The sequence below is a fragment of the Anoplopoma fimbria genome, chromosome 21 (genome assembly GCF_027596085.1).
Source record: "Anoplopoma fimbria isolate UVic2021 breed Golden Eagle Sablefish chromosome 21, Afim_UVic_2022, whole genome shotgun sequence".
Lineage (NCBI taxonomy): Eukaryota > Metazoa > Chordata > Actinopteri > Perciformes > Anoplopomatidae > Anoplopoma > Anoplopoma fimbria.
In genome coordinates, this window is record NC_072469.1 from 14,451,864 (window position 1) to 14,479,531 (window position 27,668).

General features: G+C 41.0%; 1 protein-coding gene across 1 annotated transcript; it reads right to left on the bottom strand.

Moving 5' to 3' along the window:
• Window positions 1–738: 738 nt before the first annotated feature.
• Window positions 739–27,078, bottom strand: itgb1a (integrin, beta 1a). The gene is made up of 16 exons (XM_054622622.1): window positions 26,762–27,078; window positions 13,538–13,604; window positions 13,102–13,187; window positions 11,842–12,061; window positions 11,574–11,744; window positions 10,351–10,589; window positions 9,859–10,014; window positions 9,651–9,746; window positions 9,024–9,113; window positions 8,167–8,307; window positions 6,910–7,112; window positions 6,548–6,786; window positions 6,213–6,435; window positions 4,941–5,170; window positions 4,563–4,729; window positions 739–2,089 (listed from the first exon to the last, which is right to left on the bottom strand). The coding sequence occupies exons 2-16, from the start codon at window positions 13,602–13,604 to the stop codon at window positions 2,024–2,026; spliced, it is 2,394 nt and encodes a 797-aa protein (XP_054478597.1). The 5' UTR covers window positions 26,762–27,078; the 3' UTR covers window positions 739–2,023.
• Window positions 27,079–27,668: the final 590 nt, after the last annotated feature.

A 27,668-nucleotide genomic window follows, 5' to 3' on the forward strand; every position in this document is an offset into this window, starting at 1 on the left:
AATATAAAGGTCCATATTGTCTCCATCTTTCTCACTAGTTTTACGCTGAATCAGTGCCTTTGCCACAAAACCGTTAGGAATTGCCCATCCCCCATTACTAGACCAAATTGCTTAACTGTAAGTAGAAAATAAAAATGTTGTCATAAGACGACATTTCTGGGTAATCAGTTGACTCATTCCTTAAAATAAGTTGCCAACTTTATTGAGGAGGGGGGGCTGGTTGGCATAACTTTTAATTGACGTAAGGGTTTTGATAATAGGGCTCAGAAAAATACAACCACAATTAAAAATCTAAAATAAATAAATGGCCTGATACTAACCCTTACACATTTTGAATAGTTAAACATGTGTTTTAGTAGATACAGTGCTGAACAAAAAGATGAAGAATTAATCTTAATTTGGAAAAGTTACAACATGAAAATAGCGCAGATTTGGCAGAATGCCTCACTCAGTCCTCCTCTGTACTGTATGAACCCTATCACAAAAAACATTCAGTAGCTGCATACTTGAATGATGTATTAACTCATTGTTCATTTTATCAAAGTGTTTCAGTATAAAATATATTTAAAACATTGGAGCGAATCTTCAGCTGTATCACCAACACTCCTGTTTCTGGTCAGCTATTCAAAAATATGGAGATCCACATCAGATTATAATCAATTAAAAATTCCTTTTTTAGAACAGAAAGGGTTATCTTATAATGATAGCTGGAAAGACAGAAAGACACAGACAGTTTTTGTATTTTATTTAATAAATAACTCAAACCGTATTGGGAGAGAACAAGGTATTGAAATAAAAGGCACTTTGAAAACAATACTGTAAAGGCTTGTGTGTGGTACTTCAGAGGCATTTGGGCTGTGAAAGCATTTCAAAGGTGATTCATGTGACGTCAGAACAATTACTCCTGTTTCGGTCTTACAAACTAAAACAAAAAAAATGTCATCAACAGAATTGACCACACAAATTAATTTACCAGTTCACGGAACAAGCTAACATAAAAACGTATTTTTGGCGTACTTGACGAGAACACAGGAAAGGACCTGAGAAAGTTACTGCAGTTAACAAGTACAACAATATTTCATTAGTTAATTGCAAATTGTATCATAACTATACAAATGCTTTGATTGTTCTACATCGCCACTATTTCATAATTTTAACAAGTGGTATACAGTCCCTTTGTGATAGTATATCAACAATTTGAATGATGATAGTTGATAATAATCTTCATTTTTGTATTTACTCCTTCAGAATAGGCAACATTTCTCAATAAGAGTGCAATATAATGTGTTTCTAAGCTGCAGATCAAAACTACATTTACAACCACTGCATAATCTTCTGTGATATAACATAACAGTCCAATCTAAGTTGAATGTGAAATATCATTCAATACTTCCTATTGCAGTTGTTTTCTATATACACACACACACACACACACACACACACACACACACACACACACACACACACACACACACACACACACACACACACACACACACACACACACACACACATAAACATACAAACATTGGCATTATGTGCTGCTATGGCTGACAATTTACACATTAAACCTAAATCCTGTCTGGAACACAGGAAGTCAGTGCACAGAGGGACGAGAAGACAGAGAAAGAGACAGAAGCTTAGAAATTCTTGCACATATATTGTATATCACTAGTGTCCACATTTTGTTGTTAAAAAAAAAAAGCTACATCCTCTGCCCATACCAGTCCTGTAGCAGGAAAAAAACACCTTCATAATTTTTTTTTTTTTGCAAATATGCAACTTAAAAGTATATACACATACTGTATACTGTACATCTAAAATTCAACAAATGCATATAAATCGATAGTGTTAGTAAAAATACAGATGCAGTGGCTGCATGGTGCGTTATAATGGTAAAGCAACAAGAAGAAATTACATAAATTCCTCCACAGACCCCCCCCCCCCATCCCCCCAGACTCCGAACCTGCGGTAAATACTGCAGTTGTCAGATACTTCTAGTTCATTGAAAACTGTGACGCCATCATTTTCCTTCATATTTGGGATTGACCACAGTCGTGACAGCACTTTTGTAGATGGGATTTTCCCCCTGGAAAACAAAAATTGAATCAAAAATCCAGTTATTACTCAGTCAGTGATGAATATGCAACGTTTTTGAACACTTTCATCACATCACACAGAAAAACAAATGCAGCAAAGGAATAGAACATCACCATGGACTGTACATGTTATTTATTTAGATCACGCTTAGCACACAGCCATGCTTTTGTGACGACGTACCAAATATCAGGAAGTTCAAATTATGCATCGTATTTAAACACATTTCATACTCACCACACAAGGTTTTTGCATTTGCGCCCTGAAGACACTTCACATACCCATTCACTGACCAGGTTTTGTGATTTATCCGCTGTATTAATTGTCACAGCACACTCATGCACTCATTGTTTTTTTATTTACAAACTATGAAGGTCATTTTTCTCTTTCTACTACCCACTTGAGTTCTTGATAGTTTTAAAAGACAGGTGAAATGAAGAAAAGGCAGATTCTAAGTGAAATCAAGACAATCAAAAACAGCCCATGCAGGAAAATGACGTGGAAAGGAAAAGAAATACAAACTTAAAGGGCATCAGCTTTACGTCCATATTGTGGGTTCTGGAACTGATTGACAGGACTCTTGTATATTGGGTTGTCTTGCTACAGGTAAAGAATGAGGACAGAATAGAGTTCAGCAGGAAAAACACAGAAAAAAAGGAATAAAAAATGGCATAAAGCATAAAGAGAGAAAAGTAGGAATTAAGTCCAGTGAAAGTGATGAAAGGAGGGCATGTTTGTGATTAGCCTTTTTCACAATTAAAATGTGGATTGTATGCACTTTACAATTAAATACTTTTTTTATTGGAAGCCCTCATTGAGACGATGGGCGCCTGGTTACAGACAGATAAAGTCCAGCCCCAGAGCCTACCTACCAGAGAACCTCCACTCAAACTCTACCAATCACTTGTTATCAATTTGTGTCGTTTTCTGGGTTAGTTTGCTGGTTAACCTAGGGACCTGGGTGGCATGAACTTCCTCTCTTTCTCCAATCATTTTTTGTCATCTTTCTGAGAAAAGCATAAAGTATAATGTTTATAATAGTAATAATACTAATTAAGTTCTCCCGTTGGTTGAAAACAGATCCTGGCTTGCTCATCAAGAGGACTCTTTCCCATGCTTCCTTCGGCAACAGATCCACACTGACAGACCCTCTCAGATATAGACATATACCAAATCATAAAAAATATATAAATAAAACATGAAGGAACAACTCTAACATAGGGTATATTTTCTTAAGGCAGCAATATTCTGCTTTAAGTGTCTATATTTGGTGGCACTGTAGCCTACGCAGGCACTCTACAGCTACATTATGTAGAGAAAATGCCCCGAAATATTATAAAAATAAACACAAGAGATACAACATAATAAAGGATCACAAGCAGAGAAATGCAATCCAGACCTCCCTACATTTCACTGAGCCCTCTGACTTTCAAACAGACAACAGTCCCTTCAAACAGAGGCTCTGTTATTTTTTATGTTTAATTAGAGCCTGGTACCATGGTGCCGCTCAGTCTTCCATTCATAGAGGCTCGACTCTATTTCAGACATTTCAAGCCATTTTTATTATTATGTAGTCTCCCTCCACCACTTGTGAGGAATTGTAGATACGCAGACCCTCGCCCTTAAAGGCAATAAGAAATATTACGATGACCAAACCTCCCAGATTGTGTGAACCCTTATTTAAACTTACTAGAAACAAGGACTATGTTGAGGCTTCACATCAGGATGATGTGGTTGCAATCATAAGAGAGCACAAGAAGGAGCTCATTCAGCGTCTTTAAAATTCATTTTGGTTGTTTTGCCTTGTTATCCTGTCAGGAAACCCAGGTTACCCAGAGTTTCACTCACAGTCTCTCATTTCTCAAAATTACAGGGATATGGAGCCCTAGGTTGCCCTACCCATGGTAATAAGTAATACTGATCAGGAACATCTGCATCATCAAAACCACATACTCTGCGGGTGTGACACTGTTCCACCACTAGGTGGAGGCATTTCACTGCACACGACGTGATGCTGAAATCCAGTCTTCTGTCATATTGATGTTGGCTGATGATGCTACAGCGAGGAGGAAACAGGGAGGGGAGGAGCTGTGGCCACTCCCCGGAAAAAAAGTCCAGCTATGCTCAGAGTGCATAACATTCCCAAAAAAGTCCTCACAGACATTTATTTTGAGCGCCATTCAAAAGCAACACATTCAGTCTATTTTTCGCAGCTGTGAGACTGAAGAGAATGCGAGCGAGACACTTGATATGATATCATAATAATGATATCAACCCGTCTGCAAATCTCATCTGCTGCTAAGAACAACAAATAATCTTTATAAGTTAATTCCCTGACAGCAGACAGCTTTGCAGAACAACACCTGTTTTTCACATTAAAGTGACTCAACCGACCTTCTGCCATAAATCAAACGTATTCATCCTTCTCATCTTCCACAGAGACGGTTCCGGCTCCTAAGACTCACCGTGTCCCATTTGGCGTTCATCTTCTCCTTCTCAAACTTGGCGAACTCTCGTCTGTCGTGGATGATCATCAGCAGCTTCCAGATGAGCAGCAGGGCTAAGCCAATCAGGACGATGCCGGCGACCACGCCCGCCACGATGGGGATGATGTCAGGGCCGTCGGGGCAGTCTGAAACATTGGGGCGCAGCAGTGTTTAGGCAGCTTGAAATAAGAGTGCAAAAATAACAAGACCATGGGAATAACATACCATCACACGGCTGAAAGTGAATAAACAAATGCCCTATTTTTGCAGCCCAACCACCGCAGCCCCTGTAATTAGCTTTCTCTGTAACAGAAACTTTCCACACCCTGGCTCATGTTGGCCCATCTCTCTGCTTACCCAGCTTGTCCACCACATGGACCTCCTTCTCCGTGTTGTTGTTGACGGCGTAGGTGTAGTAGAACCAGCAGTCGTTGGCGTCCCTCTCCTTGCAGTGCATCACGGGGTAGGAGGCGTCGTTGGGCTGGGGCAGCTTGTCCTTCACTTTGATCAGGTTGAAGTAGCTGCAGTCTCTCTCACACGTGTCCTTCTTCTCACCGGTGCCGAACGCCCGGCACTGGACGCACTCTCTGGTAGGAGCAGGATGTTGTCGTTACTAATGAGCTTTTGAGATTTGCTATTAAAGGGTCACACATATTTAAAACAAAAACATACAAGTCCACCGATGTCTTGTTTTGTGTAATAATGCAGAGTTTTGGCATTAATGACCAGGTTTTGAGATATCTTTCTCTGGATTTTCTGCCTCCACTCAATGACAAATGAGGTGAATGGAGTTTAATTCTGCACGTGCTGAAAAATAACAATTAAACAAATTCAACATCTCTTCCCAGAAATTGGCCGTGTAACTTTAGACCATGGATTTTTAAACCCCTTAGACAACTTGAGGATGTCTCAATGCTGTGGGCTACTTTAGCTTGTATTTGACCTTTTATTAGCTTACATGTTAGCAAATTAGCAACATCAAAAGTATGCCAAATTGCCTATTAAAAGTTCCTCTTTTTAATTTACCCATTAACGTTTAGTCAGCTTTTACTGGATTACTTTAAAACTGAAGAAACTTCAAAAAAAAGTGCAAGATCTGGAGTTATAAGGATTGTCTCTTTGTCATGAATTCCAAGCAGATTTATGAATGTGTATTCACAATGGACAGAGACAATGATATCCTTGGGAAGTGGAAGTCACTCTGAATCTACATATATATCAGTGCATCATGAATGTGTGTTCTGAGTCATTGCAATCAGGCGATAGGGGTTTAATATATCTCCATTGCCTGGACCATTAACTATCTATATGGCTAGGTAGCATTTGAAGCAGAAGACAGAAAATATGTTTTTTAATTTGGCGTGGACTAACCCTTTAAAATACTTCTTAATCTTAAATTTGTCGTAGTGTTGAACTTTTTTCAATTGGACTTATTGATCTTTACCAGTACCCGACAATTTTACTTTCCCTCTTTTTTCGGAAGATTTTTAGAAGGATAGTTTTAGATTTTTCTCATTGCACTAAAATTAGTTATGGCCTGCTGTTACCATTTCACTTTTTGTAGACTGACTACAATATACCATAATATATGGGGGATATTTGCATTTTGACACATCTTTTGAGACTTACTTGTGCTCAGTGCAGACTCCTGGACAGGTAGGACACGTCTCACAGGTGGGACCCTGGAATTTGGGGTCAGTGCACTTACAGGTGCCACATTCGCACAGTCCTCTGCCGTTACAGATCTGCTTGTTGCTCGCCATACATGTGCTGTTGTCCAGAGAACAGTCACAGGCGCTTTCGGTCCACATGGGGTCACAGATACACACTCTGCACTCACAGTGGCCATGCCCTAAGGAAAACCAGGAAAACAAAAAGAGTAAGAAAGCTTTAATCAGCTCATTTTTCTTACATCATCTGAGTAAAGATCTCATATTCAGAGAGACAAGATCAGTCATACACACCTCCGCACAGCTTGTTTCCAGAGCGGTCGCAGTTGAAGTTGTCACAATCGCAGTACTGCCCGCTGTACCGCTCCTCGGGGTTGTCTCTCTTCTTGCACTCACATGTGCCGCACACACAGTCTCCGTTGTTGCTGCAGATGTCGGTGCCGTTGTCCTTACGGCAGGTCCTGTCCATGTCCTCCGTGGCCACATCGTTGCTGCTGCATTCACACTTTCTGCCCACGCGGCCTTCGTTACACCTAAGACAAGGGAGAGGTTGTGATTCTCCAAGTGAGACTGTGTATGATACGTGAAGCTTTTGGATATTTTTCAGTGAAACACATATGGTGCAATAAAGATTGTTAAGACGTGTATTGACTTACTTGCAGGCTCCACATTCATAGGTCCCGTTACCCAAGTGGCAGAGTGGACTTTTCTTGATGCCGTCCTTGTTGCATTCACACTCACAGATGAAGTTGAGGATAATCTCCACCTCCTCCGTAAATCCCAGGGGCTTTATCTTGATGATCTCAGGTTTGCCTTGTTTCGGACAGCCCTTAGACGTCACGCTGATGGTAAACATGACCTAGGATTGAAGAAGGAGACAGCCTTACTTAGAGAGCAAAACACTGAGATTGCAGCACGTCTGTCACAATCTAAACAAAAAGTCAAACCAATAACGTGTTTCTACGTGATGTTTATGTTTGTTGGGGAACAAAAAATAAACCACAATGAAGGAGAGCAGCTCTTGTGCAATAAAGCGTGAGAATTACAAAAAAATATGTTTTTTAAGTATCTGACATTTCATAATTTAAGTGGGAGACTGATGGCTTTGGATGTTGTTACGGCAGTTTTTGTTTCGAAATTAAACACAAAAAAACCTATTACAAATATGCAATTACAGATTCTTTTTGTGTTCCTACTGCTTATTTATTAGTTATTTACTACTTTTTCATTCATATTACTACCAATTGCTCACTGGAACACCATATGTCATGTTGGGAAGCTAAAGGTTGATATTTGGCAAATTACTTAACGTTATTTCGAAATGCAGAACATGTCCATATATAAGCATATCATGACATTGTGTCAATGTGTTTCCTGCAGAGCTACATGTAAATAAATGTGCTTCTACAGTTAAAGCCAAGGACTACGACAACGGCAAAGACAGATGCGTTTTGTTTTTTTAAACATTTGTAATGATACTTGGAATTGAGGCAATAAAAATAATGAATAAATAGAAACTCAAAGATAAAGTGTCTTTTTATTTATTATGGGCACACAGCGAATGCGTTTTAGCTAGAAGCCATCATCAGCTCGATACATGTTTAAGATTTGCGTCGCTGCTTCCCAAAATAAGGATTTAAACAATAAATAAATGTTTAACTTTAAGTTCACAAACTGTAAATGGCCAGTGTAAAATGTGTCTGTATAGGTAAAGACATTTTTGTATTTACAAGATACTATGATCCCTGTGGTTTATTTCTGAGAAACCATTCATTGTTGATGACATAAATGCATGGAAACTATTTAAATTATCAAATTTTATATGACATTTTCTGTCTCATAATGTTCTGAATGGTGGTGTGTGTTCAGGCTTACTCATCTCCTGATTAAATGCAACAGAAAGTATCACTCACCTCATCTCCGATGGAGATGTTGGAGCACCTCCGTCCACTTTCGCCCTCGCTAACCACTCCGTTCTTACAGCGGGACGTGTAAGCTATGGTCACTCCCTCTGGAAGCTTACTGTTCTCCAGAATAACCTCGGACGAGAGGGACTGCCAAAAAACCAAGAGATAACAACACGATGCTGGAATGTGATCTGGTAGCTTTGTTTTGACAGCATACAATACACAAAAGATTAGTTTGGATTTTTTTATGTCGGGTTGTGGGAGGTACTTGTCCATGTTTGTGTATTACCTATGGCAGTAGGCACAACCAATGTTTGGAGAAACACACAGGAGTAACAGGATGGGAGCAATATAATGTATTGCTGTGGAAGGGGCAGCAGCAAAACATATTTTAGCCACCTAAGAAAGATTAAATATCAGTATAAGTATACGCTATATTTAGAATATTTTACCTCTTCAGCTTTCCGTTATATCCATATATGCTCTCTTTAAGCCCACAAGACTCCTTTGACAAAACAGCATGGTAAAATGTACTGTTTTGTCAAAGGTGTCTGCTGTCAGAGAGAGCATAGGTGTGGGAAAGGGTCGTCCGTTAGCAAGGTACAGGGGTAGCATACACATAAACTGATACTGATTTTATGATGATGATTTTATGATGATGTCTTAAATATGTTTTGCTGCTGCTCCAATCCACAGCGGTACATTACTTTGCTCTCATCCTGGTAGTCTTGTCTGCTTTTCCAAAGTTGGGGTGTTCCGACTGCTGTCTACTGTAAGCAATACACCAACTATGGATAAGTACCTCATACAACCTTTGGTGTGGTTCATGTGAGCAGCTGTTAACTTAATAAAAGTGTACTTACATTGTAGGCATCTATAATAAGGTTGATTACATTGCTTGAGTTGGCAGACAGAGTGCCCACGGCAGACTTTGGTATCAGGTTTTTCAGCTCCTGGGGAGAGAATAAAAAAGTTTAGAATAAAGCTTTCTAAGAGCTCTGTTAATCTTGTGATAACTGGAATTTATTAGCAACGACAAAAATCAAAAACACTTTTAGACTGTTGTTCCGGGGGCAACAGGTGACTGCATTTCATTACAGCCTTCAAATATACTGGTTTAACCATTTAATTCCAGATTTAGATAACTACAACATTGATTTCAACCTTGAAATGATGGAATTGTTACTGCTTTGAATCACACTGAAGCTAATGCGGGGCTACGTAATGAAATAACTTTTATCAAAATCAGATGAAACTGGGCTGAACTGGCCTGAAAACACAACAGCATGGCACAAGGAAATAATTACAGCATTTATGGGGATGCTATTATAACTCACAGCAGAGATAGCAGCCCGGCTGGATATTTTTAAGCACTTCTAATCACATACATGCACAGCAAAGGAATGAGGAACAGCATGCTCAAAATGAAAGGGATAGAAGTGAAGTAGAGTGCCAGATAAAGAAACAAAGAGCCAGAAATAACAACTCACTTGGTAAACAGGCTGGAACTCCTCCGTTACTGCAAAAATGGTCTGGATGTTGTTGTCGCTCAGCTTCTGAACCAGGTGAGCGATGGAGGGATAGTCCTATAAAACAGGATGGAGGAGAAAAGTAAATTTGACAATGTAACACACAGTCAACACGAATAGTAGTGTGTGCCCACATGGAGAACAGGCCCAAAAATACAGATCCTCTTACATAGTAGTGGCTCATGGTGTAAATATTGTTCTCCAAGTGACATTTTCCATCATTTGGCAGAACGATGCCACCCAGCTTGCCATCGCCAGCAAAGTGGAAGCCAGCATCAGTGGAGAACACCAGCAGACGAGTCACATTCCTCCAACCAATGTGGTCCTGAGAAATGCGAAAGAAACACTTAAAACTGTTGAGTAATCATTTTTCAACATCGATATATCCTCTTTATAAAAGCTAAGAAGAATATGAGCAGCTCATAATGTGGCACACGAACTTCTGATTATCACTGCATCCAAAAATCCCCTTGTAAACACCAGTGGCTCATAAAATACCTTTTCACACATCACCACACGAACACATTTACTGGCGCTGTATCCCTTCGAGCGAGTGCCGTAATTGTGGGAAAATTACCTTGATTTGAGAACCTGAGAATGATTATTTCCAACAGTATTACTGAAAGGAAATAGCTTATTTTCTTCTTCTTCTTTTGCTTACCCCACACACAGCCACTTGCATGATGGCATCGAATCCCCCCTCAGGAGAGTCCAGGTTTCCAGAGATGTGCTGCTGGCCCACCAGGGTGTTGAACTTCTTGCCGTCGCTGGTCAGCTTCAGGACGTTTTTGTAGCTGAACGGGCTGGTGCAGTTCTGGTCGCCCGTGCATGGGTTCAGCAGCTTGGCAGGGGTGGTGCTGATGTACGGCATAACCGTCTTTTCCACAAAGGAACCAAAACCTTCAAAAGACAGAATTTAAATTAAACATGTCAACAAGTGATTTGGCTAAAGGCTTAACTAGATGCCTGGTTCACCAAGTGAATTCAAAGGAGGTCTGTGAACTTTGTTTACTTCTTTGGTTTGTTTGTGCAGGTCACAAAAGGTCATTCAAACCTGGGTGGCACTAAATACCCACAACAGGGCATCTGAAAATACAAGGCAGTCAGTCTACTTCAGATCTTTTAGGTTCTGATTCTGTGGACCCCCTCAGACAAAGTCCTGACCACTACTTTGAGCCCTGTTACTACATGTTTACATTTCTGCAAATTGTCAGCATTAAAAGTAGGCCGAATAAGCTATTAGCAGTTCCTGTTTGCGATGTACACATGGGTGTGCAAAGAAATATTATCTGTTTACTTTGAAACTGAAGAAAACTTAAAAACGTGAAGATTCTCAAGCAAACTCAACAAGGAGCGTCTTTTTTCTCTGCAGATTTATTAACTTTCATTGGCAATGGAAAGAAATAATGATGTCCTTCAAAAATGTAAGTCAATGAAAATGACACAGAATATTTGAGTGGTGTACAGTCACAAGAGACATTTAATATTTGATATTTCTTGAAATTGGTTGGTACTAGCGTATGTAAGCACCCATCCAATTTTGTTTTACAAGAAAAAAACGATAAAAAAACGATAAAAAAATCTATAATTCCAAATAGATTTTTTTGTAAATTGTTTGTTCATATTGTTGAATAGGTGCACAATATGACCGGTGATTTGTTCAAAAAGGGTTAAAAGGGCATTTTGAATTAATCTTGTCTCTAAGTGTACATTTTAATATACATTTTTTTTTAGTTTTGAGCTACTAAATACATTATCTTGCAGTAGCTCCAACAACTGTGAACCAACGACAAACATGCGACAAGGGAAGATTTGAATTATTTTGACCACAAAAGAAACAAACTGTCAAATGTGATGATCACAGTCTAGAGTAAAAATCCTCACCTATCCTGAAGTCAGAGGTGATCTTTGACATCTCCAGCATTAGACTTGTTCCCAGGTTCTTGACATTTTCCAGATCGTCCTTCATGGAGTAGGACAGGTCCATCAAGTAGTACAGGTCGATGGGATAATCTTCTGCTCGTTTGAACTTCAATTCGAAAGACTGCGGCTCACCTACATGAAGTTACCGTTATTTAGAAAAACAGTTTGATTTCAAGAAGAAGGTTAGAATAGCTTCAGTAAAAAAAGCTTCAATAAAATGTATTCTCACCAGATCGTAGAGTGAGGCTGAGTTTCTGGGGCTGGATCTGAGTGATGTCCTCCGGCTTCAGTTTCTCTGCTCCCTTTCTGCGATGTGTCACCTTTTTGTTCTTGAGGGTCTTCTGTTCCCCGTGTGGGTTCTCGATCATGGCGTCATCGCAGCCCCTTTTTATCAGAGACTGCAGCTCGTCACAGCGGGTCGACACGGTCTCCCCCTGTTTCAAGAAGTCCTATGAGCAGAAGCACAGAGAGAGTTAAAGGGACGATACATCAATCAATTTTTATCATACTGTTAAAGCTGGTGCAAAAAAGACAGACAAAAATCATGTCTTCATCAACAACAGGAAATGTATCAGGTCATATTGGTCTAGTTCTGAAATGATATATCAGTAACAATTGTGACAATCAAATAATCACTTATATTATTCATTGAGCAAAAATACTTGGTTGGTCCCAACTCCTTAAATGTGAGGATAATTATCCTCATTAGCGATTTTCTACTTTGGTTTTCTTGATTAAAAGGACCACTGTGTAGCATTTGAGGGATCTTTTGGGAGATATGGAATTTTATATATCATTTTTCTAGGGCTAAATCGCCTGAAATAAGAAAAATAAGAATGTTTTCGTTACCCTCGTTAGGATTGCAGTTTATACCTACATACAGAGCAGGTCCTGTTATAGGAGCCAGCAGCTATGTTTCTACAGTAGCCCAGAACAGTCTAACCAAACACTGGCTCTAGATAGGGCCATTAGTGTTTGCAGGTTTTCGAACTGGCCACCGTAGTTCTTCTAACTCTTGACACACTGAAGAAGTTTCAGCATTGGAAATATCAAATGTTTGAAAATGACATAGATATAAAAATAGTAACCGATTAATTTCCTGTTGGTTAACTAATCGATTATTAAACTTATCATTTCAGGTGAGGATTTTCCTGCTTTTTGGCTCTATATTTGTAAACTAAATAGCTTTCAGACTGTTAGTCGGACTAGACTAGTAATCACCTTTGGCTCTTGGAAACTGTGATGGCTGCATTGTTTTCTGATATTTAACAGGCTTAACAAGAAATCGATTACTTTAAAAAAAGATCACAAACAATCGTTTGCTGCAGCCCTACATTAGGCACAGAGTGCCTTAATGCATCATAATGGCATCAAGATAAGATAAGATAAGATAAGATAAGATAATCCTTTATTAGTCCCGCAGCGGGGAAATTTGCATCAAACGACATTTCTCAGAAGCGATTATATCTGACAGCATGGATTCACGTACCGGGTCTTTACACCAGCCACATTTAGCTCCGGCCTGGATGCACTCCCCACAGAACTTGGCGTTGGCATTGATGCACTCATTCCCCTCTGGATGGGAAACAAAGAAAGAAGAGAGAAGAAGGCAGAGTCAGAGGGAGCAGGGTCACAGCACAGGCCCTGCAAGGTAAGCAGCCTGCTAAGCCCCCCCGTGTTTACACATCAGTTCGTCTGGAAAACTCTGTGTGGCTCGGCGGTAATTGGAGACATTCCGTCTTTTCCATTATACTCTACGGTCTCTGTAGGTGGATCTCTGGTAAATTAAATCGTTAAGATAAAGTAGCTGGCCTCTATCTCTGGGGAGGTAGTCATCATCATGAACTGTAGATTTACTGTACATGCTGACATAAAAAAAAAAGAATGATGACATCACAGCAATACAGTATGTAAGCCAATCTTACCTTTCTGAGCATTACCGCAACAAAAGACTCCTAGCAATGTTGAAATCAAGAGCAGCTTCAGGTCCATCTGAAAACACACACAAGGAAAAAAAAAACCATTTTAAATGTCGTCTCATCATAGAGCTACCCTTGTTTTGAGAAGCAATTTGTCATTTGTGATTGTGTCTTTGTTCACAATAATAGCTGCTGTGCTTCGAAGCCTGAAAGCTTGAACTCGTAATTTCCTGGACAAAGGGGTCCAGAGGAGCGGGAGAGCGTCCCAGAAAGATGACAGATTGAATGTTTAAATGGCTATTGGAGACAATAAAGTATCCGGAAGCGAGGGCTTTGCTATTCTCAGTCGGTCAAAGGGCCAGCTAATTCAATTCAGGCCGCTTTCACATACAAACATGTCGGCTACAGCATGGACACATTCACGTACAGACACGGTCACACTGACTTTCCCCGGGGTGGGACTGCAGCCTCTTTTTCCTAACATCCATTTCTCTGTAAATAGCATCAGCTCCCTTGAGTCACCCCCTCTCTGGTTGTGTATATTGATCACTTGTCCGTGAGCAGGCCCTTTGGTCAGCCATATCGATGCATCTTGTCCTCCTCTTAATGCAAAGTGTATGACTTACTAAGGATAAGTGGGCTGAAGGACCTTTCTCTGCACTAATCGGCTGATTTGTGAGCAGCCTACCGCCACGCCAGCGGCTCTGTGAGAATGTACTTAAGGATAGTGGTGCTTTGAGCAAAATATTTCTGAAGTGCTTTCAATAACAATGCTAACATGCTGATGTTTAGCAGATATAATGTTTACCACAATCTTAGTATTAGCCTGCTAACCACACATTACAAGTGAGGCTGACGGACATGAATGTCTGGACCAAAATTCAGAGCATTCCGTCCAATAATTTGGAAGATATTAGACTTCGAACCAAAATGGCAGAGACCAACCAAGCCACTTGGTTGACAAGTCACAAAATTCAACCTCATGGCGACAACAAAAAGAGTCAGGGGCTAAGCAGGATCCTTAGGATCCATCCTCTGGGAAGGATGAACATACAAATTTGGTGCCAATTGAGATGTGAAGATAATTAGCTAGATAAATAAAAAACGTGACCTTCTTGGGTTGCAAAATTTTAAACGAAAACTTCTCAAGCTCATGGTGGCGTTCGAGGAAAGGTACAGAGATCACAAAAATCATAAGGATACATTCTCTGGGGACCATGAATGTCTGCAGATCATTTCATTGAAACAGTTGCAAAGATATTTCAAGCCACCAAAGACCAACCGACAGACTACTAGCATGCATAAAAATGACCAGAGAAGACTTCCTTGAGTTTGAGGCTAAAGCTTTATGGACAATAAAATAAATAAAATATCAATAAAGTCTTATGTGTTTACTTTTTACCATAGTTTATTGTATATTTTCACATTTCTATTTTTAAATGATATCTTTAGTATTGCACTGTGTTTGTTATTTACTGTAACGCACCAATAGATCATCTAGCCAAATCCCTTGAATGTGTAAGGTACTTGGCAATAAACAGCTTCGGATTCTGATTCTGATAATCATGAGAACAGAGGTGAGGTAATATAAACAGTCTGCACTGTGAAACTCCCTTCACACATGCACCAAAACCCTGAACTTACCTAGGCATTACCCAGAGGAGCTGTATGTGAGCATGTGTCTGAATAATTTCGACCGGACATTAAGCAGACTTTACCCTGCCGGGGTATTGTCAGATATATTCAAGGAACGGCAAGAAACTTTTGCCAGGGGTGCAACGATACCGATCTCACATATTGGGCCAATAATGTTGGTGGGGTCGATCTACTCAATTCAATTCCTTGTTAATATAATATATACATTATAGTGGAATTTACCTTCCTGTATTAAGTTTTGACCAATTTGTTCCTGCACTAAAAAGGTTAACACTTGGATTGTAATTGTAAAAGTTTTTTACCAAGCTGCTGGTGGACGATTTATTATTTTACTGATGAATAACAATTCAGTAAATTCATTTCTTTGTATTTATTTGTTACATTTTGTTGTAAAAAGTCAAAGAAGCAACGTATGATTAATTTAACACTGGTATCGGATCTGTGTTCGGTTTAAAAAGCCCACATGTCAGTGACAGTATCGGAACAGAAAAAAAGTTGGAACCTAGCCTCCCTGACACAAAAACCTCTCGCCTAATCCAAAAACAATATTTTGAGAATGCGTCTGAAACGGACAATCTCCTGTTGTGAGCTATATTTGTGAAAGGGAAACTCCAGACAATGTCCGCAGTTCACCATCATTATAAGATTATACAAGATTTAGTCAGCCCTGACATGCTTTTGGGATTCTCGCCACGTCTTATTGGCAGTTCTAATAAGCAACAGCCGTGAAGTCTCCTACAGAGAGACACCGAATCAATGGTCTCTGGTGTTGTAAGAAGGTGCACTGGCAGGGGATCAGCATGTGCCGAATCTAATTAACATGTGGAATGTAAAACCAATATCCCGCATGACTATAGATCACAAACTCATGGGAGCCATTTCTAAGAGAATCTTAAAGCATGAGGTTTAAATTAGAGCAGGAAGGACTGTTATAAAATCTCCTTTTTCATTCCTTGGTGCAGTTAAGACTGCATTCTCTTACACTGTGGTAAAGGAAGCTCTGACGTTCAGTGTGCACGGTGTTGAGTGATGCATTCCTGAGTTCGTGTGCGAGTGTGTGTGTGTGTGTGTCCATTTATATAGACACAGAGGGGCAGACGGCCTGTCTACAGCCCCCCAGATTAGATCAGCTGGCTTGAATCTCCACTGCTGTACATGGGCAGTGTGTGTTTGAGTGTATAAGTGTATGGGCTGTGTTTCCATGCGAGATAAGTACCCCATTAAACCTTGTTCTGCCACTGTTACACCATCAACACCACACCATGCTGAAGCCAATCGATCCATAGGGGGCTTGATCCCTGTGCAGCAGTTTGTGATGTATGGTATGTGCACGAACGAGGAACAACTGCTTTCAGTGAAAACCAAGCTTAAAATGAAATAATTTAGGTTCACATTCCTCTTATAACAAAACTGCACACTCAGATATTTGCTTTTCTCTCTTGCTGGGGTTTTGACTTCAGCTCCAAGGAATTATTCAAACGCAAACGAAGTCCAAAAAAACGCCAGCGAAGTGTCAAGTTAGAAAAATAACCACGTTGTCTTCAATCCTGTGAAGCTTAGCAGCCACAAGAAGGAATGTTCAGTAAAAAAACAAAAAACTACAGTGAAATATAGCAGAGGACAGTGAACGATCCAAGAAAGGGCTAGGAACGGGATGTTATGCTGCCTTCAAGTGCGCCTCTAAAGCTCAGAGTTCAGACGTCAGACGTCATAAATTTCAAGGTGCTTTTGGTTAACATGGCCGCTATAACAAATGTTTTTTTTTTGGCTGTACCAGTTTAGAAGCAAAAAAGCAGATTAAAGTCGGAAAAATGCATCATACATTAAGACGATATTTATATATTAGCTAAAAATGATATAGTTTGAAACCTTTTTTTTCTCCACTGGACTATGTTTTACCCCGGTGAGAAGCTGGATGGCTCTAGGGATGGAAATGTCGGCCTGTGGGTCTGAATGTCAGTCCATCCTCTTCTTCAATATCTCTACTACTGATTTGATTGTTATGAACTTTTGACAAACATTCCTGGTCTCCAGAGGATGAATCCTGCTTTGACTGACTTCGGAAAGACATTACCTCTAGGGCCACCAGCAGGTTTACATTTTTGTCGTAAGCATTTTAGCATCGTCATGTTGCGCATATTAACATGCTGACATTAGCATTTAGCTGAAAGCAATGGTCTGTGCCTAGGTCCAGCCTTACAAAGGCACTACTGTTGCCACAGACTCCAAGTCTTGCTCAGAAGTAAAGCCGTGAATGTATTCTTTGTGACCTAAATGTAATTTGAGATTTGAACCATGACAAGAACCAAATCATTTGAATACTGCAGCAATCCACAATAGTTTAATGTCAAATACAACAAGCAAATACAACACGGGATTACAACCTCAATGCAATAAAACACCATAGAAACAATAGCAACTACAATATTTCCTGACTACACTTCAATAAATATGTTCTGACTTTCCCAGCCCTATTAGCACTGTTTTTAAGATTTCCATACATGCTTAGTTGGGAAAACAATATTATTTCACTCAGCACTCCCTGACAACCACCTTAAATCTCAGAATCCATACCCACATACCGTTTTGAACAAGCTATAATGCCAAAGAATAACATCATCTTTTAACAGTTGAGTGACATCACTAGTCAAGTTTGATTCATGAGGTTTGAAAAAGCGCATGCTCTGAGAAGTCCTCTTTCATAAACAGCTTCAGTATTATGGTTGTGGCACAGATATGAATTGCTAATGTTCAGAAGGTAGGGATGAGGAATACTAGGAGATGTTTGCCTGCCACAATGCTCAGATGTATTTGTCCCAGTGAAAGCATAAAATATGAATTCCACACAGTTTCCTGACTACAGTAACCAGGTATTCTCTTACAGTTTATCCCACGCTCTTCCCATCTCTCTCGGTCAGACAACAGCAGGCATACCGGCACATGTTTTACTCCTCAACTCCTGTCGTCTTGTCACACACACCTGAGCTGTGACTAACAGCATCCCAGTGTTTTATGGTTCTTCATAAAGCTCTATCAGTTGGCAGGAGACGGTGATGCATGGCAGACACTGCGGTGCGTGTCTAAAAAGGGCCAAGCTTCTCAGGCATTCCTGAGGGACATGAACGTTGCATGACCAGGATAGTAACAGGCAACACTGCTACTGCACTTCTGGGAAATGTGAGCTGTGAGATTTAAAAAGGGATGCTGTGTTTGTACCACCCTGATTCCCACAAACCACTTTCCTGAAGCGCTGCAGTTGTACAACTCCCGATTGTCAACTCAAGGAACCCTGAAACCCCCATGTGAAAACTTCTGGTGTGGAGAAACCAGCTTAATTGAGCCACACAAGCCTCAGCTGTGAAGTGGATTTACTTTCCTTAAAATTGAGCTGCATTTAAAAGCACTCAGAGGTGCTTACTTCAGCAAAGCGCTGCCATCAATAATGACCAGTGGAGTCAGGGAGCTCAACACAGTAAAGTGCACGCTGACTGCGGCAGTAAAGAAGCTGGCGGCTCAGAGTCACAGCGCTCTTTGTGTAGGAGAGGGACTGTTCTTCTCCTGCCGTGAAAAGAAGGAATGGAAAAGAAGGAAAAACAGGAAAGGGCGGTCCACGACTTGGAGGGGAGAGGTTCTGCTTCAAGTCCAGAGAAGAACTTGCAGACTTCTCTCCCCTTTACTAAGTTATCCCTCTGGCCTTCTGGTTCTCCTTCATTTGGACAGTTTTAGACTGGTTGTTCAGGCCTTTTAAATTCAAATAGAATAATACATTTGTCAAAAGCAAACAGGTCTGCATAGCTAAAGTATCTTTGATTTATATACTTCGAGGATCTTGAGTTCAGTTATGATTTAATAAAACAATTCCAAGGTGCATTCAGTCTCTCTACAGTTGGCAAATCTCTGGCATCCTATCCTCCCATCCTCCCTCTTCTCCTCCCTTGTTTCCTTCTTTCTCTCCCTCTTTCTGTCTCCCTTCTTCACCATACCACCCACACAACTGCTCAGTTCACTCCCTCCACTGTGAGCCAAGCCACAGCAGTTGCCCCTTGACTTCACATACCCTTCAAAAACAGCGCCGAGCAGGGGGAACGTTTCTGAGCTCTGAGACGTACAAGCCGCCCGACAGAGCTGAAGGAGAATACCAAACAGTGTCCGTCTGTGTCCCTGTCCTACCCCCACCACCCCCGCCACCACCTCCCACCACCATCCGGAGGAACCCTCTCATAGCGGACAAAAGCAATGAATCAGGCTGCCCTTCTGAGAGCATGACAGAGGGTCTGATCCTTTAAAGTGTTCCCACTCACCGACGCCTCTTTGCCAAAAGAGCCTCCGTGTGATTAATAATACTAATGAGGCACATGGTGAAGTCCTTTGGTGCTTCTTTGCTTCAAGGACATTGATATGGGCAGACAATCTGATTTGGTCTTTCAACAGAAGAAAAAACTTGAGAGAACTCAGACTCCAGGCGATTGTGGGGAAGAAACAAAAACTGCTAGAAAAAAAAAATCATATCATCATAGTTTCCACATTACAAGGGCATTCCACTTTTCAAGCCCTTCCTCAATAGAAGAAGCTTGGTCAGATAGAGAGAAAAGTGAAAATAACGGTATTAAACTGCTAGAGTAGGAGTGGAACTTGTGAGCAAGGACAAGCAATGCAGAGGAGTTTCCATCACGTCTGATTCAGTCTGCCATCCTTACTTTACTTTATATATATGTGTGGATGACATTAGCTTCTATTTCTGTTTTGAGAAAAAGTTAAATGATTAAAGCGATTAAACTATTCTGCACAGTTGTTAAAACAGAGTATCGGCACCGATAGGAGTTTGAGCATATTTTACAAAATATCTACCACAGGAAAGATATGCAAAGTAACATCCTGAATGTATTGAGGTATTAAATTGAGAGAGAATATTTAACATTCGCTCATTAAAATATGTATTGGTGACATGTTTAAACATGGTGTTTTCAAAAATTTAAAAAGTGGCACTTGTGCTAAAGAAAAAGGTGACACGTCTTTGTTGTGAGAGGTTGCTGAATTTTTATCTTAACAAAGTGGTAGCTGAGTGACATGGTGGTACTATTGGTCTGCATGTTTTTTTATTCAGGATGTGTTAATCAGGTATTTTAATGCAGTTTCCAAAATGGCTCGTCAAGGGACCCATAATCCTCCACCCTGTAATAGTTCAACAGAATAATAGAGGGTACATTCTAAATACCAGCTTTACGAGTAGCTCAACAGACAGCTTGTTGCTGGTCTTGGAGATTCTGCTCTACTTTCCACACAAAACACTTAGCCACACACATTTGCTCGAAGCCTTCCAACATTCCCCTAGATGTAGGAGGCTAAAGATACACCTTTGGGTGGGGGGGGGGCATACTGCCTTGCAAGGACTTTCTGACTTTTCCAATCAGAAAATCTAGAAACACTTGAGCAGCTTTGCTTTTCTTTTTCAGCGCCTGAAACCCAATCACATAGAATAGGTTACACATCTCATCACAACACGTCCTCCCACAGCAGTTGAGTAGAAACAATTGAGGCAAGAACCATAACCTTTGGAGGAGGGCCAAGTGGTCCACATATCACACTATTCATGGCTCCATCACTGTGGTGAAAATAGCTGTGCAGCGCTAACAAGTTATTTCGGACTCGGTCCTTCCCACCTGGCCTCTGCAATCACTCCAGAAGGGTGGTGGTTTAAATCACAGGAGACACAAAAACAAATCTGCCTCAACCCCGTAGAGACATGGAAAACCAACAACTGAACTGTTACAATAGATAAATGGCAAGATGTGAGCACAATATGTCATAAGGTAATGTGTTAAATAGTTCCAATGCTGTTTTACTGTTGAGTTTGTGAAGTCTATCTTGACAGAGGACAAGCTTTGCTGAAGCATCTGCTAAATCTGACATTTTTAGGAAAAACATCTGTTTAACCCATCATGGTGATCCTATGAAAGCAGATCTAGAGGAGGGCAGAGCATCAGATTCTAAAATCCAGGCTAGTTTTAGAGGGATCTTCTGGGGTTGCCTGGCTGTGACAATGCGAACCAAAGGACTCCGCCTGTGTGAGCTGGGATCCGCTGTACAATAAGCCTCCCCCCCCAAACACCCTTTCTTTGCTGAGTTGGCCCTTCCTTTGCTATAACACAGGAAGCTCAGCTGGAATCGGACAGGAAGCCTGGATCGTGGTGCCTGGCAGCCAGCCACATCTCCCTTTTGAAGCCATAAAGATGACATATTTGGCATTAAATTGAGAAAATATAAGAGAGAGAGAGAGAAACAGAGAGAGAGAGAGAAAAGAGCGAGAGAGACGACCAGACCCCCTTGTTACAGAGAGTTTAAAATGCAGTGCCAAAACGGCAGCATATTGTCCTTGTGAATCAAGCGTGTCTGATTCCTAAACCTAAACCGGGCCATCACTGTAATCCAAGCTCTGCGGAAAGCTAAACAAGCCTGGAAACTGTTCCACACCATGATAGCAACACAGCCAAAAGGGCCCTCACTGGAAACGAATACACAGCTGTCACAGATGTTAATTCTCTGTGTCTACCTCCACGAAAACCAGCGCAGCACCTGCATTGCCGAGACAGCGAGAGGAGTAATTTAGATACATGACAGCAGTCTGCGGTGGCAGACAAATATTTACAGCAGCGAAGTGATTATTCAACAGAGAGGTTCTCTCCAGAGCTGACAGTCTGCTAGAGGAGGGCTGCTGCTGCTGCTACCGGGAGAGAAACTGTGTCTGCTAGAAAGAGAAGTTACCGGAAGTCTGAACAGCTGGTGCAGGACATTGCCAGTTTGTACATGTGTCATGTCATGCTTGGTTTGCAGGCAACTGGTCACAAACCAAAGTGTTTCACCTGATGATGCCGCAAGATGAAAAGTTAAGGGCTCACAAGTTATTACAGTTAACCCTAAGGGCAAAATGTGGGCAACAAAGTGTGGGGCAAAACATCATTTTCTGTGCAAACTCCAGTATAAACGCTGTCCAACAGAAGCTAACAACTCACAAAGACTATGTGGAAAGTCCTGGGCTGTTCTGTTTTTTTTGCTACACAGGCAGATATGTCAAAGTTTGCTCTTAATCCGATTTGAACCCAGCAGCGGGGCCAGCTGTGGACTCCTTTGCCGTCTTTCCTCTGAGGCCCTATGTAATGCTCAGATGCTGGCACCTTAATGACACTCAGATGTCTTTCATTAGGCCCCAGACTTTGACACTTGAACTGAAGGACCTCCGTTTCCGCTCTCACCGCGGAGTGAAAGCTGCGGAGTAAAAACAGTAGCGCTACCTCTTTAAATGCATTTCCTCTTGGGAACAGCGGAGGAATATCTGTTGAATTCTCAAGGGAACCGCTGACTGAACATTGGGTTCTAAAGCTGCATTCCAGCTCTGCCGTATCACTTAATGAGCACAATAGACTTACTTTAGAGAACCTTTAACTGTCAAGCTTGATGACCCTGAACTAGAACAGCTGCTGTGGAATAAAAAGAGTGAATAAGATATCGAGTTATTTTTATATTTCGTTTTGAGCTAGATTCATGTTCCTGTCATGCTGCTAGTGATCTGCCTCATTAGTCCACCTCATGTTAAGTAAAATACACGCACTTGTTTCTGTGGAGCTCCTCTAACACTGATGCGTATCAATTCACTATATTATAAAGCAGCAGCAGTATTATATGTATAATATTGTTCTGGTTCAGTCAGAAAAGTTAACTTCTATTATGGAGCTACATCGGATATAAATAGAGGGATTTACAAGTCCAATGAGTGGTTTTAAAGAAGCCCTGGTCTATGGAGCCACAGTGCTATAATGCGTTTCTGTCTCTGAACTGGCGGACTGCTGGTGACTCACTTAACACCCCTGAGACTTCCAGACCACGTTCACACAGACGGAGAACAGGGTTAGCATTGTATCGGTTCTATGTGTTCACACATATGGGGGCACTGAGGTTAGGCACGTGGGAGCTGATCAATGCTCTGTAACTGATCAGGGGTAAGAGGAAAAGTTCTGATGTTAAAATATCAAACAAGGCCGTTCCTATACGCACAGAATTCTCTCTCTATATATATATATATATGGTTTGGATACTGTTAAATAGATATGATCAATCAAAATAAAATATTACTTAAAAATCAGCTAAATAAGCAGAGTAGCAATGCAGTTATTGATGTCCATCAAATTTCAGAACATATTTGGAGAAAATTAAACATTATGTGTATAACATTTTAATACAGTAGGGATGGAGATTGTTTCCTTCTTTTTTTATCCAATACTACTGCTACTTACTTGAATATCAAAACAAAAAATCACATTATTTTCGTACGTTAACGTCACAGCTGAAAAGATTCATTGATGAGTTGATTCTTAGCTGAGAAGTAGTCAGGAACTACATTAGTAATTAAAACATTTCTATCTCGTTTTTTTAGAGGAAATTGGTAAAAATGTCTGCTTGTCAGTTGTGAGGATTTGCTGCTTTGCTTTGTCTTATAAACATGACATGATATTTAAAGACAATTACTTTGGCTCTGGAAAACTCTTATGAACTTTACCATTATTTCGTAAGACAATTTGTAGAATAATCGACAATCAAAAATAACTTCAGGTTACAGCTTTTACGTTTACGCGTCTGCACAATAAAATACAAATAATTCTAGACTATATGAATTGTATAAAAGTTTGAGATAAAGTTATATGCTGCTCATGAAAACCTGGTAAACATATTGACTGCCCACGCTGTAAATGGTTACCCTCATTCACAGGTCATGTCAGGTACCGTTTTGAGAAAACATATTATATATAATATTACACAGGGGCTTAACGGTTGCAGTGGTCATGTTTTGATACTGCTGTTACAATGTGAGTTTCAGCATTGAGACCAAAGTAATACCTAATATTGAGACCTAAAAAACTGTTTTCCATCATTTAACAAAAGAAGCCACATTTCTGAAAGAAGCCACACGTGTCAGTGTAAGAACTTTGTCTCAATAGAAAAATCTGATTTAAAACAGACAAACTGATCAAAGAGGAGTTAACAACACTACAGCTTCTTGTGGCCTAGGATCTAAGACATTGTCCATGTGGACAAGTCCAGCTGAGGACCTTTGGCCCATGTTGTCCCACATTTCTCTCCATTCATTTCCAGTCACCTCTCTACTGTCTTCTATCTAATTTAGGCACAAATGCACCAAAACACATTAAAGAAACAGTATTTGATATTGTGCCTATTTGGCACCAACAAAGTATTGAGGTTTGATACCCAGAACCAGCTTTCCATTTAAGTATAATGACCATTTCTCTGATTACAGCTATGTTATTGTCAGGGTGAAAGACAAGTAGTGTTCATGTTGGTGAGTAAAGCCACATTTCCAAACAAGAAACGCTTTTGTGTCCTTCAACCAAGTCGTTTCTGTGAATGAGAGGCGTATAAAATATATATTTTCTGACTCACAGTCCCTCACAGTTAAACCTCCACACTGTCACAATAATCACCACAGTGTGAGAGAACTTGCAGCCTGCTACTATTTACTACCAACATGACGTGTTTAGCCTCGTTGTCTCAACGGACCTTGGCAAGCAGGGGTCAGCTTTAACTGGGCCATTCCTCACCCGTGTTTCAGAGGCTGTTTTTAGAAGAAAGAGCCCCCCCCCTCCAAAGATAAAAGGCCCCGAAATGTATTTGAGCCCAATGTGGAGAGGAAGAATGGAAGGAGACAAGCAAGCGTTTCAGCTAAAGGCAGCTCTGGAGGTCACAAACCAAAAACCAAGAGTAGGGCCCACCCCGCAATCTAGCTCCCAAAATAGACAAACCTGGGGCAAAAATAATTGTACGAAGAATAGAACAGAACAAAAGCAGCCAAAAGAGATCATTGTGTAGCACAGAAAATAGATAAGCGTCTTGAGTTGAGTTTTAAAATGACCATATGGTTTTGAGAAAGCCTCAGAATGTAGGAAGGACTGCAGAGGTTTTGTGCTGCGGGTCAGGCATGTGAATCAGAGCAGACGAATCACAGAGATAACTGCTGTTCTGGGATCGTCAGATGCAGGGCCGGCGAGCGTGCATGCTTGTTCGTGTGCACGTGGTGGAGGTAAATGGCTGTAACAGGCGATTATTTGTGCCACTTTACGGCCTCTGAGCCTGAGACCCCCCCCCCCCCAGGCTCTCCGACTCAAAGCATGTGTCGTGGAGGGCAATCGTCTACATTCATCACTCCTGTCCCCATAGGGACACTGCAGCGCATACGCAGAAAAAAAACCACAAAGTGCATATTCATCACTTCTGTCTCGAGGGGACAATTTTGCACATAAGGAGTACGTCACTCACGGACAACAAACAAACAAACAAACACACACACATGAGAAACGTCACATGTCCGGAAGAAAAGGCCCTGGGTGTGGCCCCTCTGTGTACACTAAGTGACCTCGTAAATCAGGTGGGAGCCGGCAGCAGCTGCTCCCTTGAGTAGGGGGGGTGTATATATCCATTCAGCTGGTAGCTTCTTGCTCCGTCTTTCAACTCCCCCCACTTTCTTACATTCACCCTCCTCCTCAATTAGCCGTCCTCCCCCTCTCTCCGTCCGTCCGTCCTCACTGTCCTTCCTCCACCACCCCCCCTCCCCTTCTTCTCCTTCCATATCTCCTTCCCACATCTTGCCCTTCCCTCCGCCCTTTCCTCCCTTCCTTCCTGCCTCCATTTACTTGATTAAACCAATGCTCTGCAGCAACACCGTGGAGTCAGCCCGCATTCATACGGCCTTCATCGTCCTCTTCGTCTCCATCAGATGAATTGAAGGGGGGGGGGGGGACGACACTCTACTTCATGCGATCAATGGATGCTGTGCAGCCTGTCAATCATGCACCGCCTGGGCGATAACAAAACAGCCAGCTCTGCATGTTCTGTCAGAGATCTATTGTATGGTCTGCAGACATTCCTAGCTCTGCTTCCAGTTTGCCACACATGGCTTCAGGATGTACTTCAATCTGTCTCTTCGTGGGACCTCAAAGAATCTCAACAGTTTTTTAACTTCTAACGTCTCTTTCTCTCTCTCTTCCTCTGGGCTGGCAGCATCTCATGTGAAGTGATCCCTAGTTAATTCAAACAGATCATGTGAGATTACTTGTAGAACCTGAAGCCCTTTCATATGACCATCCACTGACAGCCTGTTGCATACGATCCAATAAAACGAATGGCTGAATATTCTAGCTCAAAAATATCCAGAGCAGATTAGTTTACTAATTGCAATAATTGCAATGCCCAGTAATAAAGCCACAATGACATCCCACCAGCTAACAATTAACTGTGTAAAAACAGAATTTAAGATAGCACCTATTAATAATAGACTCACTCATGTTTGGGTGCCATATTCAAATATCAATCCATACAGGAACATTTATGTGTTACGACAAGTGACAGAAAATGCCATAAAATACCTTTAACATCCGTATGAACTGAGCACTGAAAACATAACAAAAACGGTACAGAAATGTCATAATTCATCATAATTAAAATAGTTTTGTTTTTTTTAAAGCTGGTATATAAAGAATACGACATGAATACACTCATTATTCCCTTTACCTTGGCGCTGTGGTGGCTGTTTCCGAGGCTACATACAGAAGTAGTGACCGAGCTTTTCTTTCCTCCTCCAGCTCCCAGTGATGAGGCGCTCCGCCGCAGCGCAGACACACGGCGGTCACAACTATCTGCCTTGTTGGCACCGGGGGGCCACTTTCTCCTCCCAGAAGTCACGCTAGGTTTCCGCTGCTAACTCATTCCCTGCTCAACTTCCCTCCTCAGAGAAAGAGATTCTATTAGAACCAAAATGCGGGAAGAATTTGGTAGCCGGGGAATGAAACAAAATCCCGGCAGCGCCTGAGAGGACCTCTTTTCCTCGGTCAGAGTCGCACCGGAGAGGCGCACCCGCAGAGCTCCTGCCCGGACCACACAGTGTGACACAGAGCTATTCCGGTCATGACTTTCAAAATAAAACGGAAACTTGGACGCTAGTTGTTATGTTTGAAACTCTTTTGAAACAAGTACTTAAAAAAAAAACTCACCAGTATTCATTTAAAAAGTAGAGCATGTTCGAAGTTACTAGCAGGGATAAAGAATGCTTATTTGTGTATTTGTATACACAAATAAGCACACAAATGCACTATACGTATTTGAGGTTTTGTATGTAGCCTTATTACTGTAAGATATTATAAGAAAAGACAAGACAATAAATAAGTAATCACACTGTTAATGTACAATGAATAAGTTAAATACAACAAAAACTAGAATAAAATATAATCATTACTAAGCGGCTGTTTATATTGCACAGTCGATTCCACATTGTTGATATAAATATCCTGGTATTTTGAGGAAACACAGTACCACAAATGCAGTACATAACAAAAGGCCCTGTTACATGGATACAGCTACTGTGTCACATGTATACTTTCAAGATTTTTAATAAATATACTGCCTTTATACCGTAGATGCT